Genomic DNA, 23,877 nt, shown 5'->3' with positions numbered 1-23,877 from the left:
GTCAAGTAACCAAAAATACATGGAATGAACACTGTAGTGTCTAACCAACGCGACATCAACTTAATTAAGCGGTAGATTTTATTTGTTAATTAGATGCTAAGCGATTCGTCGCAAGCGTGGTGCGCGGGCGCCGTCTCGAACAACACTTCAATGGCCGCCCTCACAACCATCAACAGTGACGCTTCGCTTGGCTGAAAAAGTCAACCAGTCATTTGACTTTGGCGGATACGCCGACAAATACATTGTTGCATACGCCCATTGTGTGTCCGAGAGCTCGCTCGAAGTCATTAGTAAAACAAAAGAAGGAATGCGGCGGCCGGCACTGTAACACAATAGGGCATCGTTAGTTGGAAAATAGGGATAAGACCTAAATTTAAAATTTTAGAAATTTTAAGTCTTAATTTTAATTTAATTTTACTTTAATTATAAATACATACATTTCATTTTTAATTTTATTATTGTAATTTAAAGTTCTGTTTAAACACACTGTGTAAATACGGTGGATAAGACTAGAAAAATTAACTTGAAATTAATTAATTATTCATTTTATTTGTTTTATTTGTTTTAATCAATCTAACTTAACTAAAAATTTTTCAATATTAACTTACTAAATTATATTTGAATTTTCTCAGAGGCTTATCCACATTATACTAACTAGTAGTATTGAAAAATTTTATAGTTCTAAATTCTAAATTCAATACTGTTTTACAAAGGTTTTAATACTTAATATTTAACATAATACTTAATTTAATATTTAACAAATTTAAATTGAATTGAAGGCTAGACTTAGAATAATTTATTGAATACAGATAACATACAAAAGGTCAATCCCTATTGTTTAAGTATACATATTGACGTAGACTCTTGTCATCAATATTAGTTATAAGTTTGCTATTATATTCTGACAGGCGCTTTTGCCCAAATAGTTATTTAGATATAAGTTAGTGTATTGTAAGGGTTATTGCCCACAATACTAGTGTAAGTTTATTGACAGGGCCTATTGCCCCTTAGTATTGTAAAATTAGAAAGGCTTTTAAAATAAGACAAATTTGTATTTTACAAATTTAAATTTATTTCTATTTTTATATAATATTGATAGTGACTTTATTTGATACATTGACACGATCCCCTGACGAAAATATGTTTGGGTTTCGCACGCCCGAAAACAAAACTGGACAAGCTGGACAGGCATCCTCGTCTGGAATGGCACGGCATACTCCACCTGGGGAAAAAACACAAGGCTTTTTAGTTAAAGAGGCCCATAAGAAATTAAAAACAACAAAAGAAATAGCCGAAAGTTCGCCAAAATATCGTACTAGGGCCCTAGAGGCCAAGTCATGGGTAGTTAAAGCAAAAATACATCTAAGTCAGTCGAGAAATATAAAAACAGAAATTAAGAGCGAAGTCACGCTGGCATTAGATAAACTCTATCAGATAATTAAAGAACTAGAGGGGGGTAAACAGAACAGAGAAGAAAGTGAAGAGGTAAATAATGATGAAAAAGGGAAGAAGAAAGAGTTAGAAAAAGCGGGAAAGGAAAAGGATAAAGACCACGAACTGGAGAAAACTCTAATTCGTAGGATAGAAGAACACGCAGAATTAATAAAACAAAGTAATCAAAAAATCAATGACTTAAAAGAAACAATAGAAAAACAACAGGAGATTCAGAAACAGAATTACACGTATGCCAGCGTAGTGACTAAAGGAGTGATAAGACCACAACAGACTGCGTTACACTCTGTTGTTATAACGTCTAGAAACGAGATAGACACAGGCGAGGAGATTTTAAGCAAGATAAGGACAACTGTAAACGCGAAGGACGGTGGAGTTGCAGTAGAAAAGATACGAAAGGCAAAGGATAGAAAAATAATTGTTGGATGCAAGACGGTGGAAGACAGAAACGTGTTAAAAGAAAGGTTGAAAAAAGCCGAAAAACAACTAGAGGTTAAGGATATTATAAATAAAAATCCTCTAGTTATACTGAGAGACGTCCTAAATTACAGCACAGACGAAGAAATTAAAGGAGCTTTAAAAAATCAGAACAAAAACATAATTAAAGTAGAAGATGAAATAGAAATTCTATATAAGAGACGGGCTAGAAATCCTCATGCAAGCCACATTGTGTTACGAGTGCCCCCGCAGGTGTGGAAGAACATGACTGAGGCTGGGAAGGTGCAGATCGACCTGCAGAGGGTGCGGGTGGAAGACCAGTCGCCCCTTGTGCAGTGTTCGGTCTGCCTTGAGTACGGACACCCGAAAAGGTTATGCCACCAGAAGGTTGAAACGTGTAGCCACTGCGGGGGCGCGGATCACAAAGAAGCGACGTGCGAGGAATGGCTTGCGGGGAAGGAACCTGTGTGTACCATGTGTAGACGGGAGAATATGGACAAGCTAAACCATAACGTCTTCGACCGAGAATGCCCGGTGAGGCAGAGATGGGATGCAATAGCGAGATCCGCTATTGCATATTGCTGAGGACGCCCCGGGCACCCACAAAATTTGGAAAGATAATTATATATTGGGGATAGTGGTCGAAGATGTTGGGGGCAATCCTGACCGGCGAGAATATGAAATAATGCTCTTTGACTCTGGCAGAAATGGGTTTAAGTATGAGGATCTGCCCATCATAGAAGATGGGAGGGCCTCAACTAATGAAAAGTTGATTAGGGACCCTCTACATATCTGCCACCATAAAAACAAACGATCTGAGGAGTGCGTGGACCATGCGAAGGCAAAAACAAGAAAGATGGCAGTAAAAGTGGGGTTGTATGATGATTCATACAATCAGACATTTAAGGAGGGCGGGCCTTCGGCGTCCGCGTTGGACACGCAATTTTCCGATCCGAGGAAGAATAGAAATAGAAAAGGCAAAATGGTTGATATATGGGGAGCAAAAAAGGGTATTAGGAAAACAGGAACCGATATCGGGACAGTCACAAACACAGAATTAGATAAAACTAGAATTAAAATTAGAAAAACAAAAATGTACTCACCGAAGAAGGCATTAGACAGGAACGCACAGGATAGAAGTAGAATTGGCCCATCAGTCCTGGAAAAGAAATGTAATGGTGCAAATGTTATGGTAGTAAGGATATGCTCACGGGCGGCTTCCTTGTGCGTATGCTTACATACGCAGAGTGAATGCCGCACACCGCACCAAACACAACATTTGCACCATTACAAAATAGTATTAACAAACTAAATAAAAATGTAAAATGTAAAATGTAAAAATGTAAAATTTGGAATAATAAAGTCTCCGACCAAAATATGTCGGGGGATTACGGGAAAAAAAAAAAAAAAAACTATATTATGACTGATGTTCGTTTAAAATTTCATTATTCAACTAGGCAACGGTAAAACTCTGGGTAGAAGTGAATAATAGACCTTAGTGTCACTTTAGTTTAATATAAAAGAAATCTACTTTAAAGAACGCTCTTAGTCACCTCTCCTGAATTTGTCTAATAGTTACTTAAACGGTGTTTCTGTTTACGTTTTATAGTTAGTAATTAAAAAAAAAAAAAAAAAAAAAAAAAGTGCGGTAAAGCCCACACAGGATGGATGTCAGCAGACAAAAGGCTTTACGTTTTCTATTTATTTCTTCAAAGAATATTTTCTTGACCTATTTCTGAACATCTTAAGAAACAATTCTATATTGATCTGTCAAACCCATAAGGACAGTCAGCCGTCTACGATTCAGTAAAGTGCATCAGAAAGAATAGAAAGAAAGATACTTTTAATATCACATTTTGAATTTACATGGCAGGAGTTTTAGAACTAGAAAATGAATAATAAATAAAGGGATCAAACGACTCGAAAGCTGATATTTCAAGTTTTTATATTACAAAGTGGCAAACAAGCAAGCTGCCACATGAATTTGCCGACATGGCGAAACATCCGCTGTATAGACATTCACAATTGCAGATGCGTTGCCTACCCTCAATCGATGAAGGAGGAGACGCACAAAAAGAGAACATTTAACCTTCCCATGCATCTCCTCCTCCATCAAATCCACCTCCCCTTCCCATCCTTTCCTTATAAGAAAAGGGTAAATATAAAAGGTTGTAAATATATATTTAGAAAGAAAGAAAGAAAGAAAGAAAGAAAGAAGGAAAGAAGGAAAGAAAGAAAGCCTCCCCTTCCTTTCCTTATAAGAAAAGGGTGGGAAGGGAAAGAGGACTAATATTAGGCCTCCGGCACCACACTCATCAGACGAAACGTGGAATTACTTCCACTTCACACCTGTCTTCTGTGTGGTTGTGGTATTTCACCGGGAGAGCCGGCCAATTCGTGAACCGATGTTGTTGTTGCTGGCGTCTGCCACTGTTGGTGGTATGCAGCTCACTTTAAATGAAGTGTCTTCCACCTTCCACAAACTAAAGGTAAAAGTAAGAAAAAGGCGATACGAGGTGATAAGACACCAGAACACCGAATTCCTCCATTGAATTGCAGTTCAGTTTTTCTTGAAGAAGTAAATATTGTAACTTGTGCGATGTTTCATTGAGACATGTTCAATTGTATTTTCAACAGACAATACTGTGTCGGTGTGATCTTACATTTATATTTCATGTCACCTTACAAACGTAAGGTCGACGTGACAAAATAAAACGAGATACATTTTATCGGTACTCCTGTATAGAGAAGTATAACGCATAAAAGAATTCTAAGCGACAAAAATGGTATCAAATAAAATGGCGGCGTTCGATATTGATTGTGTAAACGGGTCACGTGTTCAATATTGGTATTGGCTTCAGATAGCTATCAATTTTTTCTTCAGAATTGTCTTTGATTTAATTATTCAAACGCTTTTGATGTGCTAAGTTACAAATCTGGAATTAATCAAACCCTATTCTGAATATAACCTGAATTATTTTAATGATCTTAAAGTAAAAAGTGAAAGAAAATTATTATAATTCTATTAAACTTTGATATGCTAAAGTTTTATATTACTTTAATCACTATTTATATATTCTAATGAGAAAAGCTTTTAATTTTGTGTTGGAATATTCACGAGTTTGTCTTGAATTAATAATATAATTTTCTAAAATTAGAATCACTTACTGAAATTAATTAAAATGATTTATACACTGTTCAATTAATTAATAACATTTAATTTAAATATAGTAATTTATTTTTTTGGTCTAAAACTTGTTGATTGTATGAACCATAGTAAATCTCACCTTCTGTTCCAATAAGACTCGACAAAGTTTAGTAGAAAACGGACAACGATTGCTCGGCCTGCTTTAAAAGTCTTGATACCATTTTTTCTCTACTTTATGTCTAAACTTTTAACACAGCTTCAATATGTACTTTCATCAACAGTTCAATTTTCTTCACCTAGATAGATAGATTGCTGCAACCTGCTACATTTTACATGAACACTTCTTTCTTATTCAAAGGAGACATATAATATAAATTCAAGCAAGTGGAAAATAAATCAGCTAAAGTTATTTGGGGGTTCGTCGATCGGCTTGCAATTTTAATACAGCAAACCCATCCCTCCGCTACCCTCTCACTAGGTGCGACGTGATCCGTCCCCGCGTGATTTATTCCCCACGACCAGACTTGTTAATGCACGACTCCGGAACGAATTGCCCGACCGCTTCATACGCACGTCTCCATCTATCTGTGGGTTATCACTCTGAAACACGACTTTTATGTTACTTGTTTTATAGGTTTGTCATCAATGAGTACACTAAAACGTAAGATACTCGTAAGCATCTTTAAGCTCTTGCCGTACTTCGGGTGCCTGCCTTCAGCAAAACGCCGAGAGCTTCCGACCTGCCCCCCAACACCGACACTGGCATTGCTCGTATTTCACGTCATAAATGTTGTTTACCATTGCAATGCCTTGTTGCAGTACTATTAAACTTTTGTTATGTTTACAATCGAATTTAAATTCAGAAAGTTGTTTCAGGTGAACTGAATGTTTTCAAAGCTTAGAGATACAAACAAAGATAGAGATTATAAGTATCGTATTTTATTATTCTCTTTAACAATGCGGCTGCCGCCGTAAGTTCATAATTGTATGAACGTGACTGACATTTATAACGTGATGTTAGATTACATATGAGTCGCTCGTGGTTTCGAACGAGAGAAAAAGTCAAAATTAATCCACTTAGTCGGGAGCTTTTACGGATTTTATGCTAAACAGTAAAGTATTGTATCTATAATTTCCATGTGAGAACATTGTTTTTGTGTAAACTCGTAATATACATTTTATAAAAAGGAAAACATTTGTTATCGTTTTATACAAGAAGGCCCCCTTCGAACGAGCAGCGGATCATCTAATGTTAATTGATCCGATGCCGATGGACTTCCGCAACACCAGAGGAATATTTTTTTTTTGTATATTCAGCACAGACAACGTTTTCAATTGAAAGCCTTTTTCAAACTTAATTTTTTTTCTAACTACGCGTTAGACGAAGGTTATATGAGTGGCAAACTGGCTAGTTGTAGGGTAGTTTATCACTTAGGAAGCAGGTCGGCCGCCGGAGCGCGCGGTGACTTGCGCCGCGCCTTAATGTGCCACGTCACGCAACTCTGACACGACATTTGACATTAAATCCAAGAAAAAAATTGCACAGAAATCAAAAAGTTATATAAACTATCACTATGTATAAGATATTCTAACTGTCTTAATAAAGAAGATGTGGTGTGGTGGAAGGTGAGAGATGTGGTGATGTGAGGGTGTGAGGTAGCGAAATGATGCAACCGTTATTCACAACACAATTTATTCTCACTCGTGTACACACACCAATAAATATATAGAAGGAGAGTACAACACAGAGAAGAAAAGTGAAAGTAACAGGAGAAAGAGAAATATCACTGTTCGAGAAACAAAGTACGGGTTGAGAAATCGTAAGCGGCGTGGTATATCGCGGCACTGTAAAAACTCCACTGAAGTCCGGTGCGTGTGCAAAACCGGTCAGTGACCCCCGCTCAGCTGTGCGTTGCAATTTTGAAATTGCCAATCAGAGGTCAATAATTTTAGTTGTCACGCGCGACGTCGACCACTCATCAAGCACCTCTATTTATGTGTGTGTGTGTGTGTGTATGGTATGTGTGTTATGTAAGTGTGTGTATGTATGACTGGAGTGTTTTTTGGAAATATGTAGAAGGTCACCTACAAAGACAAGACATTATTTATTCCTTAGCTCGTAACCGATCGGTTGCATAAGTTTTTGTGAGAGTCAAGAGGTTTAGTAGATATTTAAAGTTTAATTCATAGTACCACCACTTTATAGTTTATAGTCACCACTAGTTTAATTAACCTAAAACATAAACAAAACACAATAATAAAAAAGAAACTACTCGTAATGGAATTACAAACACTTCTTTGTTTCACATTGTACTATTTTTCGCCAACAGTATACAAATATTTGACTCTTTTTCAGACATTTCAAAGTTGTTATTACTTAGACATATGAGAACACACACAGGTGAAAAATCATACTCATGTCACTTGTGTGATTACACATGTACAGTCAAAAGCAGTTTAAAAAAACATATGAGACCACACACAGGTGTAAAAACGTACTCATGTCACTTGTGTGAGTAAAAATGTACGCAAAAGGGAAATTTAAAATTACATTTAAGAATCCACACAAGTGAAAAACCAAATATACTCATGTCACTTTTGTGAATACAAATGTACGCAAAAGGGCACTTTAAAATAAAATTTAGAACACACACAGGTGAAACTTCATACTCATGTTACTTGTGTGAATACAAATGTATAGGCCAATTTAAATCTACAATTTAGAACACACACAGGTGAAAAACCAAACACATTTCTTCGTAATAGAGAATGGCGTATCGCTATAAAGAGTGTTTCAATATGTGGGTTTTAACGCAAACCAACCAAGTTGGGCTCACTTCAACGTTACAGGGAGTTTATTCTTATAAAGGATAACGTTATAAAGAGTTTACATTGTATATAATTTTTTTTTTAATATTTCTGTTTGAGATATAGCTTCAAAAACAACAAAACTTTTGGTTAAAAACGTAGTATATTTTCTTTAAAATCTTATATATTTACCATATCCAAATTCTCAACGGAGCCAATAACAAAACTGAGTACATACAACTGATCTCCGAGACCAATCTGTATCAATCCTTCCTCACATATCAATTGCGGCTGCAAGTCGAACGATGATACAACTTTCTTACTTTCATTTAAGTATTCATCTAAAAATTATTATTAGTTATTTTTTAATAAATGAAGTAGACAGATGTAAAATATCCAAATAGATTTTTTAGACTACTGCTATAATTTACATATAAAATATTACCTGTTTTTAATAGGAAAGCCTAGACAAAGTTTGTAGGAAAAATAGCCTTTTCATTGTTTGAAATAATAATATTATCTTTTCATCTATTCCCCCTCTTATCAGAGGGAAAAGGTAAAAGGGTAAAAGATAAAAGGTATATATCATATATGTATATGTATATTTGAAAGGGGAGAGAATGTAAAGGAAAGGGAAATATCTTTCAGCCAAGGAAAACTTTTTGTACTGTCAGCAGTTATAAGATAAAGATGTAAATAAAACTTAACTAGTTATAGTCGTTTTCAGACATCTTGGCGGATCTAAATTTTTTGAGGGTTGCTCTAAACACATTATTACTTGTATCGGGACAAAGCGGGTCTCTTTCAGCTGCCAAGACATTTGAAAATAGTAATACTTAGTCAATGTTAACATCACAGGTCCACCGGTTTGTGCACTGTTAGGTGTATGAGATAGTGGATATGCAACTTCATTGCTGTGAAACATACAAAGTTCATTGCGCTGGAATTAGTTACGAAAATTTAATTATTACTAGAATTAACTGCAATTTAAAGTAGTAATAGTTACTTTGTAATATTTCTTAAACATTTATAAAGAGAAAAATACATTTTTAATTACCAAAAAGTTTCTATTTTTTTTTTATATTGAAAATGAGGTCTAAAGATGGTACCCACTAGCTTTGTAAATTCCTATTCACTCTACTCTTGAAGTCCACGTCGTACTTACTGTTTTGCTTGGCCATGAAGAGGAAGTGAACGGATGGAGGAAGGAAGCTGAGCGAGGCAATGCTATTTCTAAGAGGGTATTGAAATTTCCTAGTAAATTTGTGAAAAAGTACTTCAAGTATGTATTAACATTTAGCTTAGTGTAGGCAACCTTTACTTAGTTCATAAATATCATTTCATATATACAGACAAACCTAGACAAGCCAGAGTCCAAGAGGCACTGATATTTTTCTCGCCTATAGAGGATTCTTTCTTACCCATGGTTCTCGCTTATGAAGTTTGTCCATTGGAACTCTCGTCTATAAAGGTTTCGTGCTTATCAAAGTTTGACTGTACATCCAATAAGCCAGTGTCTACCATAAATTAGGGATGATTATTTACTTAATACAAATTAATGAATGTGGTGTTGGAGTACTAACTCTATCTTCAATGGAAAGGCTCATAAGTAACTGTGGATGACAACATTTGCCTTCAGATTTTATTCCAAGTTATTTATGCCATGAGTATTTCACCTGCAATTAATAAAAAAAAAATTTAGTTAGGGTAGGCTCCGAGCCCCTCGGTGGGGACGGTATAGTGAGCTGGTGATTATGAAAACATTTAAAGGAAATATGTAATAATATAATATAATTTAATTTTATGTTGTAGTAATACAGAAATAAATTCTTTTGCTCTTATTATTTTTTTTTAAGTAATTTCAATTTTTTTTACAAGGATCAACTTACATCTACAAATTTATTTGATGGACATGGCTGTGCACCTAATAAGCTCAATAAAATATATCCTATTTTATCTTTTCTGCCTTGTGTGCTTGTTGTAAATACTTCAACTTTGATTGGCACATTTTGTACTCGCAAACTGAAATATAATAAGAAAAAAATTCATTTTGCAAACATACGTAATATCAAAGGCACTATGTCTAACTAGATTTAGTTTGTACTGTTCTGTCTATTATGTCGATAATTAATAATTAAACTAGCGCTTGACTATGTCATCTGATGTTAGGTTGTAATATGGTTGAAAGAGTACTCTTGAGATTGATTATTTAAATTTTTACCTCCGAAATCTTCTTTTATCAGCTTCCCAAACCAGTTCAGCATCGAAGGCCGGTGCATGAGTTGGTACAACTGGATCGGTTTCCAGCATATATCCATTGAGAGATCCACTCACGATAAAGGGTATACGAAGAAATCCAAAGCCAATACCTTATAAATTTAATTTATTACAAAAATGTCCAATTTTAAATAATATGTTTTTATTTTGACTTTACTGACCTTCTTTTACATGAAGTACGATTTGAATATTAGGTCCTCGTAACTCGTCCATTTATATTTTTACAAAATACAGATTTAAATAACTAAATACACAATTTATACATGGTAAACAAACTAACTTCCATTTTGGAAATTTTGTTTATTTTCAAAACATCCGATTGGAATTTGACAGAAAAGTGTTGCCATGTTACAAAAAGTTTTCCTTTGTGAATTTTTAAGGGAAAAACTTTGATGACCTACAAAATTCATATAATTTTTAAACCTGTTTTGAATTAAATGTAAAATTTATATTTAATGACAACTTGAAATCGCAGAACGGACATGACGGTAATTGTGAAATAATATGCAAAATATTCTTTGGCAGGGGACACCCAAAACTATAAGGTTTTTGGATTTTTGTGTTGTATGTGTATTAAGTTGCAATGCTCCAAATTGAAAATGGAAATGGAAATTATAAACAGTCTTTAATTTAAATAATTATTTGAATTAATGGTTGAAATGACATATCATTGTTGTTTAACAGTTAATTACTAGAGGTATTGATATTGATATAGTGACTCCATCATACGTTGCATTTTTCTTTAATATTTTTGCGTAACAAAAAATTTACAAGACATAACACCATGTTTATCTTTCTTGGGACCTAAGATTTTATCTGTATATAATATTTAGGGTTAAATTAAGAACGAAATACTCTACATTTAACACTTTTATTTAATCATGCTCATCTATTTCTCTCATCTTCTATTTATTCTTTATTTATAACTCCCTAATTTAGTTGTAAAAATGTTACTATGGCAATACGGAACACACGTGCATCGTGACTTTTATCAAATAATTACATTATTTATTTTTTAATCCCATTATACTTCATCCTTTATTATAATAAAATAACATAAAATGTAACAGATACGATTCCAATATTTTATGCACATTATTGTTTTATATATTTGTAGATAAACCTTTACCATGTAAAATAATTAAATCGATTATTGACTAGATTTAGCATCACAATATTTCCTCCGTTTTTTATTACTCATGTCAGAGAATTTAAAATACAGAAACGTAAACAAAAGTGTTATTGATTTAAGAGTAAAAGTAAAATATTATTCTCACTTTAGTACTTTTTCCAATAAGTAAAACAATGCGGAAATTCTTATTTGAATATAAAGTTACACGAAGTCATTCAGATTTACAAATGTCAACTGAGCCACGGTAATAACACGCAGATTTGCGGGTGATTTTTATTAATTGGCTACCCTTTTATTTATCAGTTCATGCATACTAAACTGTAACTAGTGTACAATTCCATGTAGTTCAAATGGTCAAAGAGTTGTATGAGACCACGGTAGACTGAATCGCGGACCGCCAGGCGCGGATGAAGTGGATCACCGGAGCGCGACGAAAAGTAATTTGTACAAAAAAAACTTATCGACAAGAATGAGATCAACTTTATATCTGGGTCTACTTTAATAAAGCTTGCTGCGGTGCTTGAGCAATATCCACAAGCCAAGAGCCTTAGTTAGGAACAAAAAAAACGTCAAAGAAAAATTTCTTTACACCATTGTTTGCTTTGTGTGAAAACATGCATCGCTAAAGTTGTATTTTTATGTGAAAATGTGTTTTATGAAAAATATATTGTATTCTGTTTGTTTTAGCGCAATATGTTTTGGTTTGGATATGGTTCGGAGTTTGTATAGGAACAATATATACCTAATATTTCAACAACTCACATATTCAATAGCAAAATTTGTAATAATATTAAGCCTGATGCAAACGGTTTAAAACCAAGTTAACCCTTTTGCGGCTGGCCCTTATATCGTTTGTATACGACCATACGGCTTTTTGGTGTACATCGATGGCAAATATATTCCGGAAAGTTTTCGGACCGAGCGAAGTTAGTCACAATTTGTTTGGAATTAAAATGAAACTTCTTCAGATAGCTTATTTTCGTGTAATTAAAGTTTTACAAATTTTATAATGACCAAACAACGTTAAGTATTAAGAATGGTAGTCGTTAAGTGATAGAAGTAGTGGCGCCCCGTAGTGGTGTTAATGCAAAAACATCGTTGCGCGCCGACGAATAGGATGTCCGTATATGATCCCTGAAGCTAGTCACGAGTGATGCGTAGACATGCCCCCCGCCTTGGAGCAAATGCCTCCAACGATGATGAAAGAAGAAGAATGAGAAGTTATGATTCATACTCCTCCTTAAAAAGTGGACATATCCTGGGGTACGATCTTTGTATCACTCCGTTAGCTGTTCGAATGTCAGCTATGCGTGCCAGTCCATCCTTTCCAGGGAAAGTGCGTATGACTCGTCCAAGGCGCCATTTGAGTGGTGGCGCATTTTCATCTTTGATGAGTACCAAAGTGTTGGGTACTATGGTGTCGGTGTTGTTCTGCCATTTAGTCCTAGTCTGGAGCTCAGCAATGTACTCCTGCGACCAGCGTTTCCAGAAGTTCTGACGTAGTTGCTCGATGCGCTCGTATCGGACCAGGCGTGAAGTGTTTGCAGCTGTGAGATCTTCGCTTGCAGGTGAAACGAGCGGTCGGCCAATCAGGAAATGGGCTGGTGTGAGAGGAAGTAGGTCGTTTGGGTCAGAAGACATGGGATACATGGGTCTGGAGTTTAGGATGGCTTCAATTTGTGTTAATAATGTAGAAAATTCCTCATAAATAAGGTTTACATTCCCTACACGTCGAAGATGGTATTTGACCGACTTGACCCCTGCCTCCCATAAACCACCAAAGTGTGGTGAATATGGAGGAATAAAACTAAACTTAATGTTTTCATTTGAAGCGAAATTTAAAATATCCTTTTCACATGTAGTTAAAAATTTTGAAAATTCCTTTGATGCGCCTACAAATGTTTTTCCGTTATCTGAGAAGATCTGCGCAGGTTTACCACGACGAGATAAGAACCTTTTTAAAGCCATTAAGTACGCCTCAGAGCTAAGACTCGTAACTAACTCTAAGTGCACTGCCCGAGTTGTGAAACATATAAATAGACAAATATAGCATTTTTCGAGTTTCGAACCTCTTCCCTTGCGATTCAATATGACCATCGGTCCTGCGTAATCCACACCGCAACGTATAAATGGATACCCCGGCTCTAATCTTTCGATTGGTAAGTTACCCATTTTTATTGATAAGGCCTTTCCTCTCTGACGAGTACATGTAACGCACTTATGCACTGTCTGCTTGGCTAAGTCACGACCCTTGAGTGGCCACCAATTATCCCTTACAGTAGCCAAAAGCAACTGAGGACCAGCATGGAGTAGACGTTTATGTTCAAATTCAAATAACAAGCGAGTAAATGTGTGTTTAGAACATAACAATATCGGATGTTTTTTATTATAAGAAAATGTTTCCGAGTTCACTAATCTACCTCCTACTCTAATAATGCGATCGGAATCTAGAAATGGATTAAGACTAGATATGTTTCTCATAGACTTAATTTCTAAGTTATTATCTAACGCATTGATAATATCCGGAAACGACATCTGTTGTGTTATGCGAACCAAAACTAAAGTTGCTTTATTTAATTCATCAGACGTGAGCGGGCCGAAGTTACGCTGTGACTCATCACTAAGGCGCGAATTATGAATGAATCGTAACAAATAAGCTGCGGCACGTCTCATTCGACTAAAATTAGAAAAACGTTCAAAATTAAAAATACTAGTCTCACTTGATTGTGTAAATAATGAATTAATGTTTGATTTTATTTCTGGTAAATTTTGTAAATCAATAATTTCGTTGTTATTGCGAGTAAAATTTGATTTATTATCATTTAAAAATGCTGGCCCGTGCCACCAAATATCCGAATGTTGGAGTATATCAAGCGTGACTCCACGTGATAAAAGGTCAGCCGGGTTGTCTTTACCAGCAACATGTAACCACGGCAATTCACCAGTCAACTCATTAATCTGTACTACTCTGTTTTGAACGAACGGTTTTAATAAATTAGGTGAAATTTTAATCCAATTTATGACAATAGTTGAGTCAGACCAAAAGTATACATTGTCAAATGTTAATCTTAATGACTTACTTATTTTTTGGTATAATTTGGCGCCAACTAAAGCGCCGCATAACTCAAGTCGCGGGATAGTAACTGGTTTAATCGGTGCTACCTTACTCTTCGCACAAAGCAGTCTTACTGTCACCGGTATATTGTCGCTATACGTGCTAATGTATGCGCATGCACCGTATGCATCTTGTGACGCATCCGTGAATATATGTAAATCTGTGTATGTTACATCTAATCCTCTTACATGGCGAGGAATTTTTATATTTTGTAAATATTGAAGCGTATGAATAAAACGTTGCCATATTAACAGAATATTGTTAGGTACAGGCTCATCCCAACTTAATTTACAAAGCCACAATTTTTGTAAAAGTATTTTTGCGATTATAATTGAAGGTGCTAACAATCCTAAAGGATCGTAAACCTGAGAAATAACAGATAAAATAACGCGCTTAGTGACATGAGTCACGTTATTTTCGATCTTTGTAGTGAAATATAATAAATCTAAATTATTTTGCCAACCGATACCTAAAGTTTTAGTTAAACAATTCTCACCTAACAATAGTTCTTTTGTTTGCTCTGTGTCTGAATTTTCTGAATTAAACATCCATTTTCTTAAATGAAAGCAACCTGATTTTAAAACGTCACTAACTTTGGTACAAATGTCTAATAAAACTTGTTTGTTATCATGTCCTGTTATCAAATCGTCTACAAAAAAATCTTCATCTATTATCTGCTTTATTACGTCATCGTTGCACTCGGACGCCATCTGTTTTATGCATCGAATGCTTAGATAAGGAGCGGACGCGGTACCGTACGTCACGGTATTAAGTTGGTATACACCGAGATCGTCCGATTTATTTTCACGCCACAGAATTAATTGTAGATTTCTTTGATCGGGTTGAATATTAATTTGTCGATACATTTTTTCGACATCAGCGCATGCAACAAATCTAAATTGACGAAAACGTAATAATATTGAGAAAACGTCATTGTGTAAACTAGGACCGATAAACTGGATGTCATTAAGCGATTTTCCCGATGTGGATTTTGCGCTTCCATCGAAAACCACCCTAAGTTTAGTGGTACTACTGTGCTCTCGTAAAACACCGTGATGTGGTAGGAAATAATATGGCGACGAATACTGAGAGACTCGACTCATGTGTCCTAAACATAAATATTCATTCATAAAATCGCAATATAATGTTTTGTATTCAGGCGAGCACCTATCTAATTTTCGTTCTAATGCGAGAAATCTATTTAATGCGAGTGCATAAGTATCACCCAGTGTGTCACTAGGCTCCGCTAATGGAATGCGCACAAAAAACCGTCCCGTACTGTCGCGATATGTACTTTGCACGAACAGTGTTTCGCATAAGGATTCGTCTTTTGTATATTTATGTTGTGGAACTATTTCTTCCAATTCCCAGAATTGCCTAAGTTGTTTTTCTAGTCCTTGCGAATAATTACATTGAACTCGATTAATGCGTGAAGTTTTTACATGTAACAACGAACCAGAAATTAGCCATCCCAACTTAGTGTTCTGCAAATATGGACCACTACTTAGTCTAATTAAGCCGTCGTTTAATAATTCCCAGAATTTATCCGCTCCGATTAGTATTTCAATTTCTGACGGCGAATAAAAATCGGGATCCGCTAACTGTATATTGTCAGGGATATTTATGAGTGATTTTGAACCTAAAGATGGCAATTTAGCTGTGATCTGAGACAAAACTAGACAATTAAGGCGCGTATTATATTGGGAAGTCTTAGATCTCAAGTTGATTTCACATGACTGTGTGGAATTAGTGACAGAGTTACCTACTCCGGACACTTGAACAGAGGACTGTATTAAATTAAGATTAAGTTTTTTACATAAAGGCTCTGCAATAAAGCAATGTTGACTACCATTATCTAATAAAGCGCGTGTAGTGTGGAAACGATTATTCTTATCTGCAACCTCCACTAAAGCTGTGGATAGCAGTACGGTCTCTAATAATGAATGAGTTGTACTTTGATGCGTTGTGTGTGAAGCAGAATGTAATGTTGTTGTGTTTGTGGATTTATAACTAGTTGCGTCCTGTGGCGTTGCTCGCGAATCATACACAACAGTTGCCGATGTTTGCGCACCGTCATTAGAGTCGTGAATTAAACTGTTATGTTTCTTATTGCATAACCTACAAGGACCGAACCAACATTCATTAATTGAATGGTTCGCGCGTAAACAATTACGACACAATTTATTTTCATCAATGAATTTTATTCTATCCTTTATAGATAAATTCAAAAATGAATCACACGAATATAACGGGTGATTAGCGTGACACATAATGCAATTACGAGAGCGTTTAGACTTAACACTATTATTATAATTATGTTGTTTATTTTGTGTCGATACTAAGCTGTGTGATTTTTTCGCACTACCCTCAGATGTATTTATCGATTTACTGTGTGCTAAATTAATAGTTTCCAATACGTCAGCCCTATATTTAAGAAAAGTAATCAAATCATCGAGCGATAATCGATTGGTAGGCGGGGTTTGGCTATGAATAATTGTACTCTTATGTGTCTCCCATTCTCTCTCGGTTGATGGATCAAGTTTAGATGTCATTAAATAAATTATTAAAGTGTCCCAATACTCGGTTGGTTCACCGAGGTTTTTAAGGGAACGCATATTTTTAAGTACGTTATCTATTAATTTTCTAATGTGAGCAGATGATTCTTTATTGAGTGACGTAATAGAAAACAAAGCCTTTACGTGGTTTTGCACGAGCAAACGATTGTTATTATATCTATTTTCTAATAACTCCCATGCTACGTTGTAGTTCTCAGACGAGAGTGCCAATGATTTAATTACCAATAATGCACTACCAGAGAGAGATGACCGTAGATAGTGGAATTTTTGCACGTTGTCTATTTCTGTAGAATTGTGGATAAGAGAAAGATAAGTATCGCGGTACTCCAACCACTGATCATATGACCCGTCAAAGGAAGGTAATGAGATAATGGGTAATTTTACATTAGTAGAAACTTTGGGCACATTTTGAACACTATTTGAATTTATAAGGCATTTAGATTTAGCAACGTAAGCGTAATACTGGCTTTCAAAAGATTCCCTCTCAAGTGACTCTTTTTCCATCAGACTTTCTGGAGTTTTTAAGTCGATTTCATCCTGAATGTCTGAATATTGCTGCAACAAGGACTCGGCCTTTTGCAAACGGGTTTCTAATTCCATCGCAACTAATTCACTGAACGACCTTTCTACAGAATCTACATATTTTATGAATAGTGTTAATTTACCCCGAACAATTCCCCTTTTTTTGTTTAATTCCCTAACGATATCATCGCTATTCTTAGCCATTATGAGTTTATGGAAGACAGAGGCAAATACTTACAACGAACTTTAACTTTATATATATATTGAGGGTAACCGATAATAATGCGACTTATTATCAACTAAATTTCTTTACGATTTAATGATCACACACATATTATTAACACAAATGAAGCACTGAATACAAGGAAATATGAAGGATTAGAAAGAATGACTGACCTGACCGTTTGATGCAAGGCCTGGTGATGATGATGATGATGCTGCTGGTATCGAGCGTCCGATTTATGCTGGTCGCGACGATTCCTTTTGATGCATCCGGCTCGAAGGACCAAATTTATGTTTGGAATTAAAATGAAACTTCTTCAGATAGCTTATTTTCGTGTAATTAAAGTTTTACAAATTTTATAATGACCAAACAACGTTAAGTATTAAGAATGGTAGTCGTTAAGTGATAGAAGTAGTGGCGCCCCGTAGTGGTGTTAATGCAAAAACATCGTTGCGCGCCGACGAATAGGATGTCCGTATATGATCCCTGAAGCTAGTCACGAGTGATGCGTAGACACAATTTAGACATGTATTATGGTAAACAAAAGATGAAAAGACAGTACCAGAAATGGATAGCGAACAAGAAATAAAATTGTTTATTATTTTAACTTTACTGCCGTACTGAGATATACAAAGTATTGCTGCAAACATTCTATATTGTGTGCGATTTACTGAAGTTACTAGTGAAACTGGTCGAGTTGTACTGATGATGATCTGGTGAATGTTCGGTAAGTGAGTGTAGCGTTTTGTTTATCGGTTTGCAATCTTATTATCTTTCTCATCTGTCATCTACCGTAGTTGCCTTATGGCTGTTGTTGTCAAAATGTTCCGATTTTTCATTGTTTATCTGACATGACTTGCTTTAAGAATGATTTTGGCCTTTTTCTTTCCTTCCACTTTTCTCCGGTACGTAAATAAGTCACCTTTGTGCAGTTACAGAAAAATTGTCTTGCACCTCTCAACGAAATTAAGTTCCCTTTTCTTACAAATAAACAATTTGGCTGCTATTTATGTTTATGAAAATAAGAAAACAACTATTATGAGTTACCTTCACTCTACCTCCGATTATTGTATTGTGTGGAATACGATATTACAAAATTTCTCAACGTTTATCTTTTCAAAGCGTACGCGTATGAGACGCTCAAAAATGGAGCACTGCGAACTATGGCGACTGTACTTTAATTAAAAACAATATCAATATATTTATTGATACGTTAATATTCAGTGTGTAATAGCTTTAATACTACAGAGTATCTCAAAATCGCGAGCCACAAACAATAGATGAGCAGTATTTCCAGCAGGCTGGTTATGATATGTTCGGCGCCGGCTTCCGGGAAGGTGTTGCTCGGACAGTTTGTTTATTTTGCATTACGCCAACGATACCTTTGTTGAACATCTATTGCGATTGTTTGAAAGGTATAAGGGTGCGTTTACACTGAAGTTATTGAAACACCTGAAATATTGCATTTACGTTATGAAGACTAAATCTACACTAAGGGACACTGTCAAACGACTCTGAGTATGCAAGTTTCTAAGCAAAAGTATAAAATAATTGAAACTTATTTAATAGACATTGCAAAACAAATAAATTGACGTCTTAGTGAACATCTTTTTCAAATTACTTTCCGCTGTTATCCTTTTTGTTTCTGGGTGGAAATCCACCTTAAAGCTATGATAGTTATTTTTTAATAGCGGTTTAAACTCTCGAAACCTTAACATAAGAACATATTGCTATCCCTTTTATTGTGATAAAGAGTAAAAATAAGATACTATCATGACCCATCCGACGAAAAGAGATTGAGATCTTTGAAGAGATGTAACTCATAATCGGAGGTCGATATGTTTTAGGTTGAATGTTTCGGCAGTGTTAATCCAAGCTAATGCGAAGTCCTTGTTGCGCTTTGTTTATCATTGTATCTTTCAGTAAGACATTCGAAGGTGTATTTTATATAAATAAACATTAATATCGTTTGTGTTTTAATGTATGTTTATTGATAATACAGTCTTGTTACACCTAAATCGTAGACTTCAAATAATATTTCTTAGAAGTTATTCTAGCTCAGGATTCAAACACTTTTAGTGAAGTGCATATTTTCGTTTTTCTTTTTTTTTTTTTATACATTGCCAACTTTATCTGTGACAAGAAAAAGATATGAGTAGACCATTTAAATCTTGGGATATATTTTGTTTTTGAAACAATATCTTTAACTTTTTCCTCGATATGTTATGATGTTTTAACTTTTTTTTGTTTTGGTAGAAGGTTAGATTTGGTTTCCATAGCACATCTGGTTTATAATGTTTATGTTGTCTCCAGGTGTCGTTGCATGGTGGACGTAAGACGACAGCATGGGGGACAGCTTCCTGCACCTGGGGGACATCGTGTCCCTCTTCGCGGAGGGCTCTGTCTCAGGCTTTCTCAGTACTTTGGGGTGAGTACATATATGCAATACTACTCAATAATACTTCAAATTAGAACTGTCAGAAAGTTCTAGGGTTTGAATTAAACTGACTTGACCTATCTTAGCTTGGCGTATCGACCCAAAGCGAGCCCTTGGCCTCCGATAAGAGTCCTCTACCTTTTGCGATCCTACGCCATTTCACCCCAGTTCAAGCCTTGTAGCTCCTGCAGATTCTTAACCACCGCAACACTAATCTCATAAATCAAGCGAAAACAATCAAATAGGTACTCATATTTCAGACGACTCTCCCAAAAATGAGTAATATTAATTTTGATGTTCTCTTCAAAAAGTTCCGGGGTAAGTTCCGTCATTAATAAAAATACTGATTATATCTTTATCCCTAACGCTTATAATGAAATTATTTCAAACAATTCTTAAATTGAAATACGTTTATAATTATTTTTTTCCCTTTTTTTTTTATTAGCAAAAATACTTTTTGGTTTATGAAGTTGTTGTATTATCCAGATTGCCTGTTCAAGATATGCCCCATGAACCGATACTCCGCGCAAAAGCAGTTCTGGAACACCGGCAAGCAGTCGGCGAACGTCAACGCCGACACCGACACAGGACTGCTCAAGAGGTTACATGTGAGTACAACATAAATCACACACGGGATTAAAAGGTAGAGATGGGAAAACTAGGATAAAATTTCGAATGAATGGGGTCCAGTTCGGTCGCTACATTCGGACCGCTTAAGCATTCGCTTATTTAGTAGCGGTTAGGTTTTAGGTTCAATTCATTTACTTATAAAATGGTGTCGTTTTTATCATGATGGAGACACATTAGCTAGTGAACCTTGTCGTAGACGATATTTAGGATGTTTTTTATTCTTGGCTATAAAATTATCCGTCGTATTTATCAAAGATTAAGTTTGAACGTTAATGAATCTCATATCATCTTTATATGAATCTCAGTAGACAGCTATAAATCAACTGACCGTCAAAACAAAAATGTGGATTAAAGAGGTCAGTGACTTCATTTTGCTATTATTTCATTGAATATAAATAGTTTGTGGTATTCCATTTCAAAGACTATCAATATTTTTTCTATTCTATGATTTATGAGTCAGTCTATTATGATTATTGCTTTTTATTATAAGGCAGATCAATCTCTGTTGCGAGAGTTAAAAATAACACAGCAGTAGACTGATGATCACGTTTTCTTTTCAAATAAATTATGTTGACGTTGGTACGTTATTTTATCTATTCTTATCCTCTCTCTATCTGCCTAGCTTGTATTCCACAAGTTATTGGGGTCGGTTTTCTTAATCAGCTTCTTCAACTTCGCTCTGTCCTCCAAATCTTCGTCTGAGATTTAGCACTCACTGATGTTTTTTAGTATAACATCTTTCTATCTAGTTTTGGGTTTGCTTCTGGATCTGCGACCTGGAATGGAAAGACGTTGTGTTCAATTACCGATAAATATGCTAATTTTTTATCCTACTGTTTCAATTATTAATTACGTAAAATTTCGATAAATTATAACTTAACTAGAATCTAGTTAGTTATTTAAAACTTTTATCACTTGAGGATATTATTAGAATTTATTTCATTCGTACATTGTATTATTTTCGGTTGTATTCTTGCTAAATGGCGGATGTTAACGAGCAGTTTTATTGTACTGCAATTGCAAACCCCGACTGTACTATATCGCAACTGATTCATAACCCACTTAACAAGCCATCTAGAAGTTTCCTAGCAGGCTATTTTCATATAGTCTCAACTAGATGTAGGATTAAAGTACAAAATAAAACACCAAGGGTCTAGCCATAAACTACATTGTAACTTAAACATATGTTAAACCTTTTCATATGTTGGTATTAGACATTAGCAGATATCATGATTATTGAAGTATGATTATGCATAATCTTCCGTAATCTTGACGCCTTAATAACAAAGCACTTATATCGTAAGCAGTTTTGGTAATACATTTTATTGCGCGTTATAACAATCACTGGCAGTCAAAGGGTTAAAACAAGTGTGGTAAAACACTAAACAGTGTACAATTGTATATTTTCGTATAACTCAGAGACGTTATGTTGTCTATTTTAGTGTAGATGTATTATCAGAAATCTACTTTAAGGGTCTCCCGTAACAGTGTGGCACAGAATAACAAAAATGTTCTATCATCTATTATTCACGTTGCACAATATTTTTTATTTAACTCACCTGTAATATCTATAAATATAGAGTATAGAAAAATGTTCGGTCGAGATGTAACAGTTCATCTTAGTAACTAATGGCTTCATTATAAAGATAATGTTCCATTTCTGTCGTTCAGTGTGATGCATTACTGTCGTTATAATTATTTATTCAAGTTCCATTTTGTACATACAAATGCTCACAATAATGCTAATGCTAAAAAAATAATTCTTTTTTAAATGATTTATGTATTATGTATAGACTTGCGAAATGCGATCTTTACCAATAAATAATGAAGTACTTGTACTGAAAGTACTGTGGTGATACATATTTATGGTGAAGCATAACCACGTCAACGTCAATAAAATCAATCAGCGGCGGTCAAAGGCGGCGGAACATTTGTTTAACCAAACGGTGTCTAACAGTATTTTTGGAGTAATACAGTAGATGTCTTATCTAATCAAGTATACCACCTCTGGTATATATAATTTCCTTGTACTTATTTACGCCATATTGTGATTCGAATAATATAACAAGAATTTACAAGCACGTTCTTTGGAATTTCATTTAAATTATGACACGTTTCCAGCATGCCGCTGAAATAGAGAAGAAGAAGAAGCAGAATGATCTGGAGAACAAGAAATTGTTGGGAAGTGTCGTGCAGTACGGCAGCGTCATACAGCTACTGCACGTCAAGTCCAACAAATACCTTACTGTATGTATATTACTCTATAATAAATACCTGCTATAAAGTATAATAGAATCTGATTGTGGTCCTACATATATATAGAAATTTAATTTTTATTTAGCACAAGATTATATGGATTTTTACCTACTACCTACTATATAACCTGCCGTAGTTACTCCCAATTGTATAGGCATAATTTCTTGTTAAATTTGTCAATGTTGATATACGAAGCTTAAGAGTTTTCTAAATTTTATTACGTGATCCAATCTGCATTATTCGTCTGACTTCTAAGAAATAGTGAAAAAAATAAAATGATAAAATTGTACGACCTCAGTAATAAATAGAAAAAGATATAGAAAGACAGAGTGAGTTAGAGAGAATTTGATAACTAAGATTGTGTTGTAGGTGAACAAGAGACTGCAAATGGAAATGAGGGCTCGTGGTTTTATGTAATGCCATTTTATAAACTGCGCTCGACTGGTGAGTATTGCTATATAAAATATTAAGATCGGTTCACACTGACAACGGAAAGTGCCACACCGTTAGTCTCTGTTTAAAGACATCTTTACTTATTTTCTGTGATCACATTTACTGGTATTGCTACGATAAAATTTTAATTCCTAAATCAAAGAACTAATTTTGTCGCTTCTAATATCGTTAATGAAAAGATTTTAAAGGTGTTTAGGACAATAATAAAAAGTTACCTTTACTGTCTCAGGATTCCGCTGACTTGGTTACTTATCCTAAATGTTTAGATTAATGGTCTGTCCGTCCGCAAATCCGCGTTTGTTCCGGGTGATCTCCGAAACGAGTGGACCTATTTTGAAGGGTCTTTCACAGGAAGGTAGCTTATGTGTGCGGGTATACTATAGCCTACTTTAATTTACACGTAGTCGCGG

At 35.1% G+C, this 23,877-nt stretch overlaps 2 protein-coding genes across 2 annotated transcripts; both read right to left on the bottom strand.

The window, feature by feature from the left end:
* Positions 1 to 9,329: 9,329 nt before the first annotated feature.
* LOC123723392 (centrosomal protein of 120 kDa-like) lies at positions 9,330 to 10,397 on the bottom strand. The gene is made up of 4 exons (XM_045685957.1): positions 10,285 to 10,397; positions 10,068 to 10,215; positions 9,736 to 9,868; positions 9,330 to 9,522 (listed from the first exon to the last, which is right to left on the bottom strand). The coding sequence occupies exons 1-4, from the start codon at positions 10,334 to 10,336 to the stop codon at positions 9,499 to 9,501; spliced, it is 357 nt and encodes a 118-aa protein (XP_045541913.1). The 5' UTR covers positions 10,337 to 10,397; the 3' UTR covers positions 9,330 to 9,498.
* Positions 10,398 to 12,204: 1,807 nt separating this feature from the next.
* On the bottom strand, positions 12,205 to 15,312 carry LOC123723190. The gene has a single exon (XM_045685752.1). The coding sequence runs from the start codon at positions 15,234 to 15,236 to the stop codon at positions 12,477 to 12,479; it is 2,760 nt and encodes a 919-aa protein (XP_045541708.1). The 5' UTR covers positions 15,237 to 15,312; the 3' UTR covers positions 12,205 to 12,476.
* Positions 15,313 to 23,877: the final 8,565 nt, after the last annotated feature.

Source organism: Papilio machaon, chromosome W (genome assembly GCF_912999745.1).
Source record: "Papilio machaon chromosome W, ilPapMach1.1, whole genome shotgun sequence".
Lineage (NCBI taxonomy): Eukaryota > Metazoa > Arthropoda > Insecta > Lepidoptera > Papilionidae > Papilio > Papilio machaon.
The sequence above is the reverse complement of the archived record's forward strand: the minus strand, read 5'-3'. Positions and strand labels throughout refer to the sequence as shown.